The sequence below is a fragment of the Jaculus jaculus genome, chromosome 9, assembly GCF_020740685.1.
Source record: "Jaculus jaculus isolate mJacJac1 chromosome 9, mJacJac1.mat.Y.cur, whole genome shotgun sequence".
Classification (NCBI taxonomy): Eukaryota; Metazoa; Chordata; class Mammalia; order Rodentia; family Dipodidae; genus Jaculus; species Jaculus jaculus.
The window spans coordinates 40308933-40326729 of NC_059110.1; the positions used below are offsets into that span (position 1 = coordinate 40308933).

Sequence of the window (17797 nt, forward strand, 5' to 3'; positions counted from 1 at the left end):
CAGAAGGTCAAAGTGTCATCTGTGCATTTAAAAAGCCTAGGAAAAGTTAGCCAGGCGTGATGGTGCACACTTTTAATCCCAACACTCAGGAGGCAGAGGTTGGAGGATCACCATGAATTTGAGGCCACCCTGAAACTTCACAGTGAATTCCAGGTCATCCTGAGCTAGAGGGAGACCCTACCTTAAAAAAACAAAACAAACAAAAAAAAGCTGAGGAAAAAGTGAACATGTTCTTCAAAAATATCAATATAAACACAGTAAGACTATAGAAGTAGATAACTGAAGGAGGCCCAGATATAATGTTACTAAAGATACCATAGGTGACTTGAAGTGGATCTTGTAGCCAAGAGTAAAAAAAAAAAAAAAACAAACAGCACAAAATATTCATGGATCACTGAAAAAAATGGATGTCAAAGTACATATTAAATTATTTTATCAGCCGGACATGGTGCCATATTCCTTTAATCCCAGCACTCGGGAGGCAGAGATAGGAGGTAGAACTCACCATGAGTTTGAGGCCACCCTGAGAATACAGAGTAAATTCCAGGTCAGCCTGGGCCAGAGTGACACCCTAACTCGAAAAACAAAACAAAACAAACAAAACAAAAAATTATCAATTTACTAAAAGTGGTAATTGCACTTTGGCTAATAAAACCCAACTCCTGTTCTTAGGAAATTCAACTCTAAGTATAAAGTTAAAGAATCACACATGTCTAACTTACTGTCAACTTCACCAGAAAAAAATATTATGCATTTTATATAAATATACTAGTAGAAGAGTAAACAAAATAAACTGCTGATCAAAGGTCACCCAATTTAGGGGCTGGAAAGTTGGGTCAATGGCTAAAGTGCTGGTTGCAAAGCCTAACAACCTGGGTTCAATTCCCTACTACCCACACAAAGCCACATGAACAAGTGGTATATGCATCTGGAGTTCATTTGCAGCAGTTAGAGGCCCTGACAACTATTCATTTTATCTATCTTCTCTCTGCTTGCAAATAAATAAACTTTAAAAAAAAATTTAAAAAGGTCACCCAACTTTTATAATATATATTCACACTGACATCTAAATGCTTTGATATACCAGGCATGTGGTATGATGCACCTTTAATCCCAGTACTCAGAGGCAGAGGTAGGAGGATCACCATGAGTTCGAGGCCACCCTGAGACTCCATAGTGAATTCCAGGTCAGCCTGAGCTACAGCGAGACCCTACCTCAAAAAAACAAAACAAAACAAAACAAAAATCATGTCGCCTGGCTTTAATCCTAACACTTAAGGAGGCAGAGGTAGGAGGACTACTGTGAGTTTGAGGCCAGCCTGGGAGTAGAGTTCTAGGACAGCCTGGGCTAGAGTGAGTCCCTACCGCAAACAAACAAACAAACCACCACCACCTAAGCAGTAGAGCTGGAGAGATGGCTCAGCAGTTAAAGAGCACTTCCTAAACAAGCATGAGGGCCTGAAAGGACCTGAGACCTCTCAAGTTCAAATCTCCAGAACCCATGTAAGACAACTGTAACCCCATTCCTGTGGGAAAGCAGAGGATGGAGAATGACTGAGGCTCATAAACAAAAGGCAAACTCTAGAATTAGTAAGAGACTCTAGAAAACCAAAATCATGGAAGGGGATCACTCAATGTTCATTTCTGGCTGCCACAGGTGAGACTACAGAGTGCTGCATCCAGACATACACATACATCACACACACCACACTATACATACTATGCACACACATACAAAAAAAACACAATAAACCCCAACTTTTTTTTTTTGCTTATTTTTTTTTGTTTTTTTGAGGTAGTGTCTCACTCTAGCTCAGGCTGACCTGGAATTCACTATGTAGTCTCAGGGTGGCCTTGAACTCATGGCAATCCTACCTCTGCCTCCCAAGGGCTGGAATTAAAGGTGTGCACCACCACGCCCAGCTCCCAACTTTTAAAGTAAGCAACTCACCTTACATTCATGATTTTCCTATCCTTAACACATGAAGAAGATTGGTAGGAGGAATCCTAGTACAAGTAGACATTTTATGTATCTGTTGATCCTTTTTTAATTTAATTTTTACTTAAAACATTTTGGGTTGGGGAAATGGCTTAGCAGTTAAGACATTTGACTACAATGTCTAAGGACCCTGATTCAATTCCCCAGAAATGTAAGCCAGATACACGAAGGGGCAACATGTGTCTGGAGTTCATTTGCAGTGGCTGGAAGCCCTGGTCTGCCTATTATCTCTTTCTCTCTGCCTCTTCCTCAACTCCCCAAATAAATAATACTTAAAAAAATAGTTTAAAAAACATTTTGCATGTGTATGTGGGTGTGCAAACCTGTACATATCTGTGTTTTTATGTTCATGGGCACATATGTGCAGGTGGAGGCCAGATCAATGTCGGGTATGTTCTACCTTATTTTTTGAGACAAAGTCTCTCATTGAACCTGGATCTCACTGTGCTAGAGTAGTCAGAGATTCTCTCCCCCCCCCCCACCCCGCCACTACTGGGAACACAGGCATGCATCACTATGCCCAGCTTTTATGTGGGTATTGAAGATCCAAAGTCAGATCTTCATGCTTGGGCAGCAAGCAATTTACCCACTGAGCCATCTTCCCAGTTCCTTATACATATATGGTTTGTACTTTAAATGTGAACCATTTCAGAAAAACAATCCACCCCCCAATTCTTTATAAAAATGAACTTACGATCAGTGAGAATTACATCAAAATATGTGCCCTTTCTCCAGGAAGGCTTAGATGCATCTGAAACCAGGACATCAAGATAATACTTCTCCAAACCATACTGACGAAGATTCGCCCTGATGTTTTCATCTGGTCCTCTCCATTTCTGGTTTTTCCGGCTTGCCTTTCCTAAAGGAAAAGAAAAAAAAAAAAAGGCAGAAAGCTATTAGATCAAACACAGCATTCTTATTTTCTGTAGTTTAACTAAAAATACTTTTTACTCATCTAAACCCATATTTACTTCCATAGAATATGTTTTGATCAACAGTCTTACTTTTATGTATATACTTAAACATTTTTTTCAACTAATTACAAAATGATTTTGTTTTTGTTTTTCAAGACAGGGTCTCACTGTAGCCCAGGCTAACCTGGAATTCAAAAATAAAATGTTTTGATGCCTAATTTATCTTGTTCTATGACCTCATGAATAAAACTATCTTAAAACATTCAATACTTCTTAAGTCTGAAGTATTCATCAGTAAGATACAAAACTGGTCAGAACATAGTCCTTATCTATATCAGTAAACAGTCCCATGTACAGATAGTGTTCAATCAGATAAATGAAACAGTTAGGGAGAAAGCTAATCCAAAAATACAGTAGTCTGCGACCACAGACAAGGCAGACAAAATGAAACATTACTGATAAAAAGTCAAGGTGAGGGTTGAGGAAGTGAGGAAGAGGTTCAAAAGCTTACAGTTTAGGAGACATAAGTACATCATGAAACCAGAGACTGGATCAGAGAAACCAGAAGGAGGAATAAAAAAAATAAAGCTTAGTCTAAAAGTTCAAGATATATAACCAGGACAGACTCTGAGTACTTACAGACTATTCAGATATTTACCTGAAAGAAATCATCAGCATGCAGCTGAGGGCTCAAACACACAAGAGTGGGAAGCCATCAATGTGTCAATAAGCTGAGTCCCTCAGAACGAATATAACTGCTTTAGTTTACAATGCCAGTGGATTACTCTAGTACTATTCTTCTACATTCATATGCTTCTGTATTATCATCTACTTTACAATGAAAAGACAAGTTAAAAATCAAAAGAAGGATAAATATGACTCCAAACAACATGCAGTATGACAGAAACAGGGATCAAAGACAGATGCCTGGCAACAAGCAGTATGTAAACAGATAAAAGAAAAGTCACAGCATCTTAAGGAGATCAAGATAAAAGTTAAAGTGCCACCTAATGAGAACACTGTCTAGGCATGCAAGGAAGGCTATGAAGGTCAGCACTGCCAAACGCTATTCTTCTGTGGCCTTACTGAGCATTCCCAACATAAACAGCAGGCACAGGAGCTGGAAACTAAGGCAGAGCAGAACAAGCGATGAGAAATAGGAGACAAGCACATCTGAGGTTTGGGGGTACACTTTGGCACAGGACAGGAAATTAAAGTGATAGTGAAGGCCCCAGAAGTGGCTGAGAAACCTTTATACTTTTAAAGTAAGAGAATATTTTAGAATACAGTCTAGGAGATCTGAAACATGGGAGAGAGAGGACAGATATATCTGGCAGCATCTTAGATAAACTCTAAGGAACTCTTCCTGGTCAGAATTCTACCTACTAGACACAAGACTAATGGATAATTTTTTAAACATGACTTTAATAAGATTTTAAAAACAGACACACAGGGCAATTTCTTCAAAGCAAATATGCTGCTTCTAGACACAGGAACTAGAATATGTAAAAATAAAATTCATTTTTACTACTAAATATGATTAGGTTCCTTGGGCTGGAAAGATGGCTTAGTGGCTAAGCGCTTGCCTGTGAAGCCTCAGGACCCCGGTTCGAGGCTCAATTCCCCAGGACCCACATTAGCCAGATGCACAAGGGGGCGCACACATCTGGAGTTCGTTTGCAGTGGCTCAAAGCCCTGGCATGCCCATTCTCTGTCTTTCTTTATCTGTCTCTTTCTTTCTCTGTCTGTTGCTCTCAAATAAATAAATAAAATCTCACATAGTTTTAAAAAACAAACAAACAAAAAAAATTAGGTTGCTGAAAAGAAAACTAATAAATTAAATTAAAAAATGTATTATTGGGCTGGAGAGATGGCTTAGCGGTTAAGCGCTTGCCTGTGAAGCCTAAGGACCCCGGTTCGAGGCTTGGTTCCCCAGGTCCCACGTTAGCCAGATGCACAAGGGGGCGCACGCGTCTGGAGTTCGTTTGCAGAGGCTGGAAGCCCTGGCGCGCCCATTCTCTCTCTCTCTCTCCCTCTATCTGTCTTTCTCTCTGTGTGTCTGTCTCTCTCAAATAAATAAAAAAAAAATTTAAAAAAATGTATTATTAGGTTCCTTAATCAAGGTAGGAAACAGGTCATCAGTACCACATTGAACAGTTTCAGCAAAAGAACATACCATAAATTGTCGCCTACACCATAACTTACACTGAGTAAGTGAACAAGGATTTGTAAAGGTGGTTCAGGTGCACATATGTGTACCCACATTTTGCACCATGCATACAAAAAATGCTGATTCAAGTTGCAATAGTAGAATACCAACAAAGAGGCAAACAATTTCAAAATCATAAATGGCTGCTATTTTTAATATCATTCATCTATAAGGGAATATACTTTTTCAGTTTGTTAAGTTCCATCCAATCACTCATTACAGAAGCTTTTAAAATTTGTAATATTTTCCCAGAAATGTCACAAAAACAAAGCAGGTTGTTATTGCAAGTTACCTTCCCTTAAAGTTGGAATCTTCAGTGTTTCAAATACACTTTTGATTAGTTTTAAGAGCTAAATATTTTTTTACCTCAAAGACTTAGATATATATCCAGTATACACTCAATGTATTACTGGGTAAACTGACTGTAATTATCTTGAGTATAAACTAAATGTTTCCTTAATGTAACGTGTACTTGCTAATTACAAAATGACCACTCCATTCATTTTATTTCTTCTGTCAAACCTTCAAGTTCACAACTTTACAGAGTCTACCTTAAAAAAAGAAAAGAAAAGAAAAGAAAACTTTCACTAAGACTACAAATTCTCTCTGGGAGAAGGACCTTTCCTTACTCATAGCTACATTCCTCCAGGTCACTCACTCTGCACATACTGGATCACTTCGCCACATGTAGATACGCAATGAAATCTTGTGGAAAATAAGTTACATTACGATTTTGTACTTCAGCAAAAACTAACACTGTCTATAAGTTCTACTCACCCAAGCCATGCACCGTGTTGTAGTCTATGTCTGTCCCATACACATATGCACCAAAATGAGCAGATGCTATCAAAAGGCCACCTGGAAAAATCATACAGTGATCATCTGTTAACCAAAAAGCCCCGGACTATTGTCTCTCAACTTAATTTAATGCAGAGTTTTACAAACTAACAGTCCCCTGGAATGACACCAGTCTTGATCATATATTTAGCTGGCCTCAGAACAGGAAGAATAAACGCCAAGGCTGAATTCATTAAAGTTGCCAAAAAGCAGGGAATCAGTGCACATACTAACACTGTTACTTCAGACAACACTACTTAGGAACACAATCTTTTCCGTGTCAAAATAATGCAGAATTTAGACACTTTCATCTTATTTTAAGAAGTCTATTCAAAAATGCCTTGTCCCTTTCTTAAAAAATAAGCATGTCTGCTAACACAAAGAGATAAAAGTAAACTCCAGTAACACAGCTGCATTTCCACTGAAATAAGAATTTTAAAACAACTAAAAACACGTAATTTGCATGTGCAACATTAATTTTTACAAGCTAAACTGTCCTATTTTAAAATACCATTATACTTGCAGCCAACCAAGTAATTATCTTTTGGTAGGAACTGTAAAGGTGACTTTCTGAATAACATTAAATATATACAATTAATACTATTCTATTTCTACTCAATCAGTGCTGTTGCTAAAGAAAGAACAAATACCCCAATATAACTTGAGCAGACTAAATAATTTTAGATGCTTCTTCAAACATGAAGAAAAGTCCAAATAATTAAAAATAATGAAACTTTTAGTATTTTGTGTGTGTGTGTGTGTGTGTGTGTTATGTGCATGCCTGAGTGTAGGCACATGTGTTTGTGGAAGTCAGAGGTAAACCTCGGTGTTATCTTTAGGTATACTACGGACAATCTTTCAGTAGCCTGAAGCTCAACAACTAGGCGAGACTGGCTGACCAGTGAGCTCCAGGAATCCCCGTCTGCCTCCCCAGCACTGGGATAACAGGCATGGGCCACCATGCCTGGCCATTTTTATAAATGTACTGGGGCTCAAACTCAGGTCCTTATGCTTTCAAGGCAAGCATTTACCCAATGAACTCTCTCTCCAGTATCTCTTTTAATTTTTTAAGGAATAAATTCACAACATACTTTTTTTTCTTTTTACAATTTTTATTAACATTTTCCATGATTATAAAGTATATCCAAACCCTCCCTCCCCCCATAAATACTTTTTAATAATTATACATTCCAATAACCTGCACATTTTTATTCATTCAAATTAATATACTTCCAGTGCTTGAACAATTTAAAACCACAATATCAAAGTCTTTCCATCGTTTTGAAATGTAATTTCTAAAATACAGGTGGGTAGTGCTTCCGGGGGTGGGGGGACGACAAGATCTAATAGGTTAATGGTATTCCTTCCATAGTCTTTTAAAACACAGTTGGGGAACATTATTTCAAATGTTTTGCTGATGAAAATATTCTACCCAACTACTTCCTGCTGGCGTTTTGTAAAAGAGAAATGTGGACTCAAAATATAGCAGAAACCAAAACTAGGTCCTCTCATACGAACTACTAAAGTTTTGTGTGACAGGTAATGGAAAAAGAGACCTCATGATTCTTACTTTAGAAAAGGATAGTCCACAGTTAGGAAGGGGACTGTATGTGATGACTTGGAATACTCACAAAGTCACTTCACCCAAATCACGAGGAATTACTACAATTCTGCCAATCAAGGCAGATACTCACCTAGAAGAACTAGTTGTCAAGGGGAACAGAATAGCTTTCCTGTGGTTCCTTAACAAAACCTTATCCACTTGCTTACAGTGGGTTTGGAGAAGACCCAATTACAGTACACTGCTGAAAGGAGATGAATAATGTTAGACTACATCTGTTACTTTACTGTGTATTTTAAGTTTTTAATTTTTTAAATAATTCTAAATTGGTTTCTCCAAACTGGTCAGTATTGGTCATCTAAGTGTTCTTTTAATAAAGCTGAAGCATTTTACACATTTTATTATATCTTAGCTGGACTATTCTTGGAAGCTTTTTGGTAGAAGATAGGGCAGTAAGAGGGGGAGGGGATAAAGTGTTGAGAATATGGGTAACCTGGCTCACCCATTTCTTTTCATGCCAGCCAAAGTTTAAAAAAGCACATGTGATCTAGATTAGCAACTAGTGTTTTGAACTCTTATTAAAACAGTAACCATTTTAAGGTTAGGGTAATATCTTAAAGATAAAACATACAGTAAGTGAGTTTATTTGAATATATAAATTATTTTGAGTTTCATCTTTAAACAATGAAATAAAAAGCTTTGAAAATGTGAGGAAATGAGACACTAGGCTTTGGTTTTATTAAGAAAAAGGAAAAAAAAAACTGGTAACATTGCTTTATCTATTTTTCATTGCACCTATTTTATCCTTTTGAAAGAATGCTCAACAATCAGCCTCAGAAAATTATGCTGTTAAAACAGAAGTACTGCTGCAGGCCACTTGGACCCAGGTCATCAGGTTAGAGCTCCCCCTCCATCCATCCATCTGCCGTTTGTTTGCCATGCCACTAGGGACCTCCATGCCCATCACCTTCCTACCCGCCCACCAGCCTTGCATGGACCAGGTCCTCCTGCACTTTCTGCAGGCTACTGTAACCTAGGGTCAGCAAGCTAGCATTCCCCATCCTTCCTTTGGGTTACCTGCCCCCAGGGACCACCACGGAACCACATTCCCACTCGGTGTCCCACCATGGGTGGACAGGTCCTGCACTTCCTGCAGGCTATTGGATCCCAGGCCACCAGGCTATTGCTCACACCTCCCTCCACTTTCCTGCCACTGGGACCACCGCCCATTTCCCCCATGTCACCTGACCTGCAGCAGTCCCATATCCTCACCCCACCATGTCACAGGACCCAGCAGTCCCATCAACCCCTGCTACACAGTCTCAAGGGACCCTGCTATCCCATCCCCTCGCCCCTCAGCATCCCATCTCCACGCCCCTCCCCCCGCCACCCCACTGCAACACAAGTCTGCTTTGTCCCACTCTCCCCCTACCCCTGTCCCCTTAGGCCACCTGACAACACAGTCCCATACCCAAGCCACCGACCAACAAATCCCTTCATCAAGTCCTCAGGCCCCCATCAGAGCCTCGCAGGCTCCTTCCCGCTGAGCAGACAGGCCCCATTGCCAACAGAAGCCAACCAAAGCAAACATAAAAGGGAGTAATCACTGAAGATACTTCAAGGGTAAACCACAGCTTCCTGCTAAACTAAATAAGGCTCCTACACTGTGATGGGCAGATGACAGTGCAGAAGGAATAACATGAAAAATCAAATGCAAGTAAATCCAACAAAGTTGCCCAGTCTCACAGTGATGTCTCTAACCAGAACACAGAAGAGACAATAGGATCAAAATCCCACAATGAAGATACAAGCTATGCAACCCTGACCAAGCAATTAGCAGAACTTGCAGAAAATCAAGAAAGGACCAATAAATGCATAAATGTTGTCCTTGCTAGATTAGAGCTAATAGAAAAGAACAAGGAAGGGTTTCAAAGACAGTTAACCTGAAGGACAGCGAAAATAAGAGGACCTCAATAATCAGCTGGTAAAGCTCAATGAAGACATAAATAAATACAAGAATGAGTTCCAAGAAGCATTAAGAAAATCAGAAAATGACGTGAAAAGGGAACTTAACAGATGGATGGAAACTATATATAAAAAGGCAGTAGAAAACACAAACCAAATTGAACAAGTCCAAAACTATAGAAGCTCTCAAGAACAGACAGCCATGTGGAGGACAGAAACTCAGAACTGGAAAACAAAACAGAAGAAACAATTCTTGAATCCAAAAGCTTCAATAAGTTCAAATTTTTTTGTGAACAGAACATGAGGGAACTGTGGGAGGCCCTTAAATGTCCCAACATTTGGATCATGGGAATATCAGAAGGGGAAGATATTCCAAACAAAGGCATGGAGAACTTATTCAATGAAATTATCAAAGAAAATTTTCCCACCGTCTCAAAAGTCCCATCAAGTTACAAGAAACTGACGGAACTCCACACAGACTCTACCAAAGGATAAATTGTCCAAGACATATTATTATTAAGACTCTAAATATTGATAACAAAGAAAGTACTAAAAGCAGCTAGGGAGAAACAACACATTACATATAAAGGTAACCCCATCAGAATTACTTCAGACTTCTCAATGGAAAATCTGAAAGCCAGAAGGGCCTGGAATGGAATAATGCCAAGTCTAAGAACTTATAGCTTTTGACCCAAACTACTCTACCCAGCAAAAGTATCCCTCATAATAGATGGTGAAAGAAAAAACTTCCACAATAAGTATCAGCTTTGCAACTATATGAACACAAAGCCAAACCTACAAAGAGTGCTTCAGGAAATGCTCCACAGAGAAAACCAACCTGAAGTGCCTATGAGAAGCAGATCACAATAACCAAACACAGAGAAGGCACAAAAAAACAAAGTCCAAGAAAATACCAAACCACATAAACCACCACAATATGGCAGATATTAAATCAAACTTCACAGTTATTACCCTAAACATTAATGGCCTTATTCACCCATCTAGAGACATAAGCTAATGGGGTGAATCAGAAAATTAGATCCCTCAATCTACTGTCTTCAAGAAACCCACCTAACCACCGATGACAGACAACTCATCAGGGTGAAAGGGTAGAAAATGATATTCCAAGCCAAATATAAAAACACCATCAAAGATGATGTGAAAACCTATGGCAAAGGAGGAGGGCACAAGGCAACTTACTTCTCCAATCCTTCAGAAGGTACTACCCCTTGATGAAGCAAAAGTCCTAGGAGAGGCCAAATTATGTTCAAAATCTACCTGTGCATATGGTTTTGACCAGCTTCAAAATAAACATGTCAAGGGCTGGGGAGATGGTTAAGCGGTTAAGGTGCTTGCCCTTAAAGCCAAAGGACCTCGGTTCAATTCCCTAAGACCCACATAAGCCAGATGCACAAGGTGGCACATGTATGTGGAGTTCCTTTGCAGTGGCTGGAAGCTCTGGCGTGCCCATTCTTTCTCTCTCTCTGCCTCTTTCCTTCTCTCAAATAAATAAATAAGTATTTATAAATAAGTATAAAAATAAATGTGTCAAAAACTTACTTGCATGATCATAAATACTGCTGAGGATGCGGAAAAAGAGGAACCCTTCTACACTGTTGGTGGGAATGCAATCTGGTCCAGCCATTGTGGAAATCAGTGTGGAGGTTCCTAAGAATGCTAAAAACAGATCTACCATATGACCTAGCTATAGCACTCCTAGGCATATATCTTAAAGACTCATCTCATTACCTTAGAGATACTTGCTCAACCATGTTTATTGCCGCTCAATTCACAATAGCTGGGAAATGGAACCAGCCTAGATGTCCCTCAACTGATGAGTGGGCAATAAAGAAATGGCACATTTATACAATGGAGTTCTACACAGTGGTAACGAAAAATGAAGTTATGAAATTCGCAGGAAAATGGATGGATCTGGAAAGGATTATACTATGTGAGGTAAACCAGGTCCAGAAAGCCAAATGTCATGTATTCTCTCTCATATGTAGATCCTAGCCACAGATGACTGGACTTCTGTATGACTAGGAAAAAAACAAACAAACAAACAAACTTAGTAGCAAAGGCCAGTAAGCTAGAAAAGAGATATAAAGGAAAGAGAAAGGAAGAGAAGGGGGTACTTAATAGGATGGTATTGTATATATGTAAGTAGAAGAATGAATTAATGTGTGTGAAAAGGCCCAAATGAGGTCAGTGAGTAAAGGAAAGGCAGAGGGAGGACTAATCAAAATCTAAGAGGTTATAAATACATCACATGGAATCCTACTTTTTTGGACAATGGAACACTCAGGTGCCGTACATTGTTACTAGAATATTTTGAGTGCCAGGGATGGGACACCTTCCAATGAGTTGTTGGCCATGGAGGTACCTGATGCCCCCAAAACATTATAGGCCACTGCTGAGGCCCTTGGTTTCTCACCAGGAATAGATGGTAAGACCCTACTGCTGAAGACTCCACATACTTGGGCTGCAAGGCCACTGAGACATCCTGTTGGAACTGTGCTGACAACCTCCTCCACGTAGACCAGCTGAAAGAAAGTTGGAAGAAGCCACTCTGCATGCAGTATAATGAGAAAGAGAGAGAAATAACCAGTGAAGATACTCAACAGTGGACACTGAAAGCCCTGTATTTGGTCAGCCAGACCAAATGAGCCAACGGGTGCAAAAGTGGTACATCTGTCATGGTGGAAACCAACTGCCCTCTAATTGGACTGGAGGCCTGTTCCATGGGAGGGAATACATCCCTGATACTGAAAACCTAAAACAGGGATAGTCATAACGTCTGTTGCTATTTGGCTAAATATATATACTATACACAGTAAGCACTTTTCTTAATGTTCATACCTATATATTAATGCTACTCTCACTTTTGGTAGAGAACCTTGTCTTTTCAGATGTCAGTGACCTTGGAATGACTCAGAAGGCATCATGGTGCTGGGAAGTGTTCAGTACTGCAGTATCTCCATCACAATTTCCAAGGCTCAGGGTCCATTGCAGAAGAGGTGGTGGAAAGAATGTAAGAGCCAAAGGAAGGGTAGGACTCCTTACATGCTCCTCCAGACACAAAATGGCCTGAATATCCTAGACTTCACAGTGCCTGACACTACCTACACAGAACCATCATAATAAGAGGAAAAGATCATGACATCAAAATAAGAGACTGATTGAGGGGGAGGGGATATGATGAAGAGTGGAGGCTCAAAGGGGGAAGTCGGGGGAGGCAAGGCATTACCATGGGATATTGTTTATAATCATGGAAGTTGTTAATAAAAATTTTTTTTAATTGGCTTGCTTTTTTTGGTTTATTTTTATTTATTTGAGAGCGGCTGACAGAGAAAGAGGCAGAGAGAGAGAGAGAGAGAGAGAGAGAGCGCGCGCGCGCATGTGCCAGGGCCTCCAGCCACTGCAAACGAACTCCAGATGCGTGTGCCCCCTTGTGCAGCTGGCTAATGTGGGTCCTGGGGAATTGAGCCTCGAACCGGGGTCCTGATGCTTCACAGGCAAGCACTTAACCACTAAGCCATCTCTCCAGCCCTTTACTTGCTTTTTAAAGCTATGTTAAACTACAAACATGAAAACATGAATTATCAAAACATTTTAGCAGCATTTTTCAAAGATCTACCTCCCATCTTAGGTCAGTTCTTCTATGTGAACAGTGAGATGACTAAACATGCTAGGCATGATAAGGTACTGCCCTAAATCAAAGCTGGCATATCTCCTTGCCTCTTACCATACAAAAAGCAGTCACAGCACTTGGAACACTGTGAAGGTAACATTTCCTAAGATACCCAGCCTCAAATACATCAAGAGATTTACAATCCCTTCTTTCACCGACATTGATCACTTTATTTGTAAACAGTGTGGTCTGTAATGTTTGCACACAAATCATTCTGTGCACGTACTTAACTGCAAGAATTCATTTTACAATAATGCTTTAAGAATAAAATAAAGAAAATACTTAGTAGCAGAGGCCAGTAAGTTAAAAAGGAGACATAAAGGGAAGAGAAAGGAAGGGAGAAGGGTACTTAATAGGTTGATATTGTATATATGTACGTACAATGACTGTGATGGGGAGGCAACATGATGGAGAATGGAATTTCAAAGGGGAAAGTGTGGGGGGAGGAATTACCATGGGATTTTTTTTTATAATCATGGAAAATGCTAATAAAAATTTAAAAACCAACAACAACAACAAAAAGAATAAGATAAAAGATTAATAAAGGGTTAGGCATTTATAAAAAGATAAGTCAGCCGGGTGTGGTGGCGCGCACCTTTAATCCCAGCACTCGGGAGGCAGAGGTAGGAGGATCGCCATGAGTTCAAGGCCACCCTGAGACTACAGAGTTAATTCCAGGTCAGCCTGGACCAGAGACCCTACCATGAAAAACCAAAAAGAAAAAAAAAAAAAAGGTAAGTCAGATCCATTCTTTACTTCATACAATAAGACCCAAATGGATCAAAGATCTAAAAGGAAAAATATAAACCTAAAAAAGTAGCAGAAGAATTACAGTTTACATCAGGGAAAATGATTGCATAGCCAAAAATAAAAAGTAATTAAAAAATTTTTAAAAAGGGCAAGTCAGAAGACAATATTTATAGCATACTACTAGAAAAATGGAAGGGAATGCACCAAGTCCCCAACAAACGACCTTTAAAAATGAGGGAGAAAAAAAAGAAACACCATAAATTCTATAAGAAAATGAGCAGCAGGGCTGGAGAGATGGCTTAGCGATTAAGCACTTGCCTATGAAGCCTAAGGACCCTGGTTCAAGGCTCAATTCCCCAGGACCACGTTAGCCAGATGCATAAGGGGGTGCATGCGTCTAGAGTTTGTTTGCAGAGGCTGGAGGCCCTGGTGTGCCCATTCTCTCTCTCTCTCTCTCTGCCTCTTTCTCTCTCTGTCACTCTCAAGTAAATGAATAAAAATTTTTTTTAAAAATGAACAGCAGATGAAATCCAATTTAAAAATATAAATGACTATCTCTGCCTCTTTCTCTCTGTCTGTCATTCTCAAATAAATAGATAAAAATTAAAAAAAAATTAAAATGGGCTGGAGAGATGGCTTAGTGGTTAAGCACTTGTCTGTGAAGCCTAAGGACCCCGGTTCAAGGCTCGATTCCCCAGGACCCACGTTAGCCAGATGCAAAAGGGGGCACTTGCATCTGGAGTTCGTCTGCAGTGGCTGGAAGCCCTGGCACACCCATTCTCTCTCTCTCTCTCTCTATCTCTCTGCCTCCTTCTCTGTCACTCTCAAATAAAAAATAAATAAAATAAATAAAACGATGGCCGTTTAGACTTCACTCATAATAAAATATAAGTTAACACTGCACTGAGCTATCATTACTACCAACAGACTGTCAGAACTTGAAAAGCTTGAGACCAATCTCTACTGGTAAGATTGTGAGAGAAGAGAGAGATTCAGGTTGCTGTCAGAAATCCAAAATTGTATAATGGAGACTTCAGGAGTATCAAGCAAAACTACATATTCCTTTCAACATGGCAATCCTATTCCAGGAATTTTTATAGACATGCATCCTCAAAATTACAAAGGTATGTACTCATTGGAAACATCATTTGGAAGTACAAAATATTAGAAATTACTAATCTTCAAGCATCGGAGATTACTTGAATAAATGATACAGTACAAACACTTATGGGCTGCAATTATTAAAAGAAAAAAAATGAAGGTGGGCTGGAAGATAAGCTCACTCGTAGAGTGCTATCTGGTAGGCACAAGGCCCTGAGTTTGGTCCCCAACACTGAACACAAAAGAATGAAAATAATCTCTGAACTGATAGGAAGGAAATACTGTTAAGTGAAAAAGACAAAGACAAAGTTAGAAATTACAGGGCTGGAGAGATGGCTTAGTGGTTAAGCACTTGCCTGTGAAGCCTAAGGACCCCGATTCAAGGTTCAATTCCCCAGGACCCAAGTTAGCCAGATGCACAAGGGAACACACATGTCTGGAGTTCAGCTGCAGTGCCTGGAAGCCCTGGAGTCCCCATTCATATTCTCTCTCTCTCTCTCCCCCTCCCTCCCTCTCTCTCTCTCTCTCTCTTTCTCTCTCTCTCTCTGTCACTCAAATAAATAAATAAAAATGAACAAAAAAAACTTTTTTAAAGAAATTACATATACTGTATCTCTCTTTTTTTTTTTCCTAAGGTAGGGTCTCACTGTAGCCCAGCCTGACCTGGAATTCCCTATGTAGTCTCAGGCTGGCTTTGAACTCATAGTGATCTTTCTACCTCTGTCTCAGTTTCCTTCCTTTTATGTCAAAATGTGGGAATAATAAATGTGTGTATATATAGCAGGGCATGGTGTCTCATACCTTTAATTCCAGCACTAGGAAGGCAAAGATAGGAGGGTCACCATGTGTTTAAGGCCAGCCTGGGACTACATAGTGAATTCCAGGTCAGCCCAGGCTAGAGTGAGACCCTACCTAGAAACAAACATAGGAATCATCTACAAAATAATGAAGTTGGTACTAATGGTGGACAGGGAGCAAGACAAAAGGGATAAAAGAATGACAATTCTCTAAGTACATATTATTATATAGCTGTAAACTCTAGAAGTAAGTTAATCTATGTATTTAAAAAATAAAGTAAAAAACAAGTAATCACAAGGGACAAAAATATAAAACTAAGGACAAACTAGAACAAATTCAATGAACTTTAAATTGAACGGGCAAAAGGAACCAAGCATAGTATATGACTTTACTGCTCTGCAGGATGGGCACAGAATTGAACAGTTTCCTCAATTCTTTTTAGTAAGGCTCTCCCCCTCACCACTACCACCCTAGTATCACCCCAGTATCATAGACAAAGAAATTCTAGAACTATTTTACCTATGTTGTAAAAATGAGGAAAAGAAAAAATGGTGTTGGAGAGATAGCTTAACAGTTAAGGTACTTGCCTGCAAAGCCAAAGAACATAGGTTGGATTCCCCAGTACCCACATAAGCTAGATGTACAAGGTGGTACATGCGTCCAGAGATTGTTTGTAGAGGCTAGAAGCCCCGACATGCCTATTCTCCTTCTCTATCTATCTATCTGTCTGTCTATCTATCATGCATCAGTCTGTCTATCATCTATCTCTGCCTTTTTCTCTCTTACTCGCTCAAATAAATAAATAAAAATTATTTGAAAAAAGAGCTGGGTGTGGTGGTGCACACCTTAAATCTCAGCAATCAAAAGAAGGCAGAGGTTGGAAGATCGCCATGAGTTCAAGGCCACCCTGAGACTACATAGTGAATTCTAGGTAGCCTGGGCTACAGTGAAACCCTACCTCACAAAAACAAAAAAATTAAAAAATAAACAAAAAAGGAAAGAAAAAAATGTGTTGATGTTCATAGGAAACAAGTAGAAAAAGGTTCATATAAATATAGAATTGAGTAGGTCAAAGAGAAATCTGTGACAATTTTATTATTTATTATATACATAAATTCATGACTTCTAATAGTCTATGTATGCACACAGTAGGAATACATATATGAATCTGCATGTGCACTAACATACTGGTGTGTGTGTATTTCCTAGCTTTTTGGTCTCTACCATTTCCACATTAAAAGCATCAAGAGTTACTTGTAATAGAATGACTTATATCAGGACTTGGCAGTTAAAAGATGAACCAGAAATTAATAACGTTGTCTAAGAAAAGAAAAAAAAAACATGTCAAAAATATGTGAAAAGGCTACGTAAATCGGGGTTAATGTGAACAACAAAATAATTATGAAATATCACAAATTTTAGACCAACAGAAAATTAAGGAGACACTCCCTAATTATTAACAACAGGTAAGAAAATATGTGGAACTGAAGTAAGGTTTCTATCTTACAGAATAACAACTGATCAGTCATGCTGCATGCTCACCCTTTGTAAGCATGAATGTAAAGACCGGTTCAGAAAAGAATTCTACAGAGACTATATACCTGGCAACATGCCACAGGCAAGGAGCATTTCGATAAGGAGTATTTACAGGGTGTTAATGTTGTTTCCTCACATAGGTTGATTAGCTGCAAGGATAAAGCAGTATCTGATCAAAATTATAATTAACACCAGCAAGTAGAGAACATCACGTGTATACCTGAGAACACAAAACTCCCTGGTCTGTAGTCTAGCCAGAAATGTGTAGCTGAAATCTCACAGCAGCAAAACATTCAAAATGAAGAATATTTAATTAAAAACAACAGTAACAATGGAGTTCTACTCAGTGGTAAAGAAAAATGAAGTTATGAAATTTGCAGAAAAATGGATGGACCTGGAAAGTATTATACTAAGTGAGGTAACCCAAGCCCAGAAA

The 17797-nt window shown here is 39.2% G+C and overlaps 1 protein-coding gene across 3 annotated transcripts in view; it reads right to left on the minus strand.

Annotated features, from left to right (window-relative positions):
- The window catches only part of Trmt11 (tRNA methyltransferase 11 homolog), a 116621-nt gene that overhangs the window by 83824 nt on the left and 15000 nt on the right, over positions 1-17797 (minus strand). For 2 of the 3 annotated variants that reach the window (XM_045159843.1, XM_004673307.3), the window contains exons 8-9: positions 5900-5980; positions 2694-2858 (exon numbers count right to left, since the gene is read on the minus strand). In XM_045159843.1, coding sequence (XP_045015778.1) covers positions 2694-2858; positions 5900-5980 — 246 coding nt within the window. The remainder of the gene's footprint in view (positions 1-2693; positions 2859-5899; positions 5981-17797) is intronic. The other variant, XM_045159844.1, reaches the window with a different exon arrangement.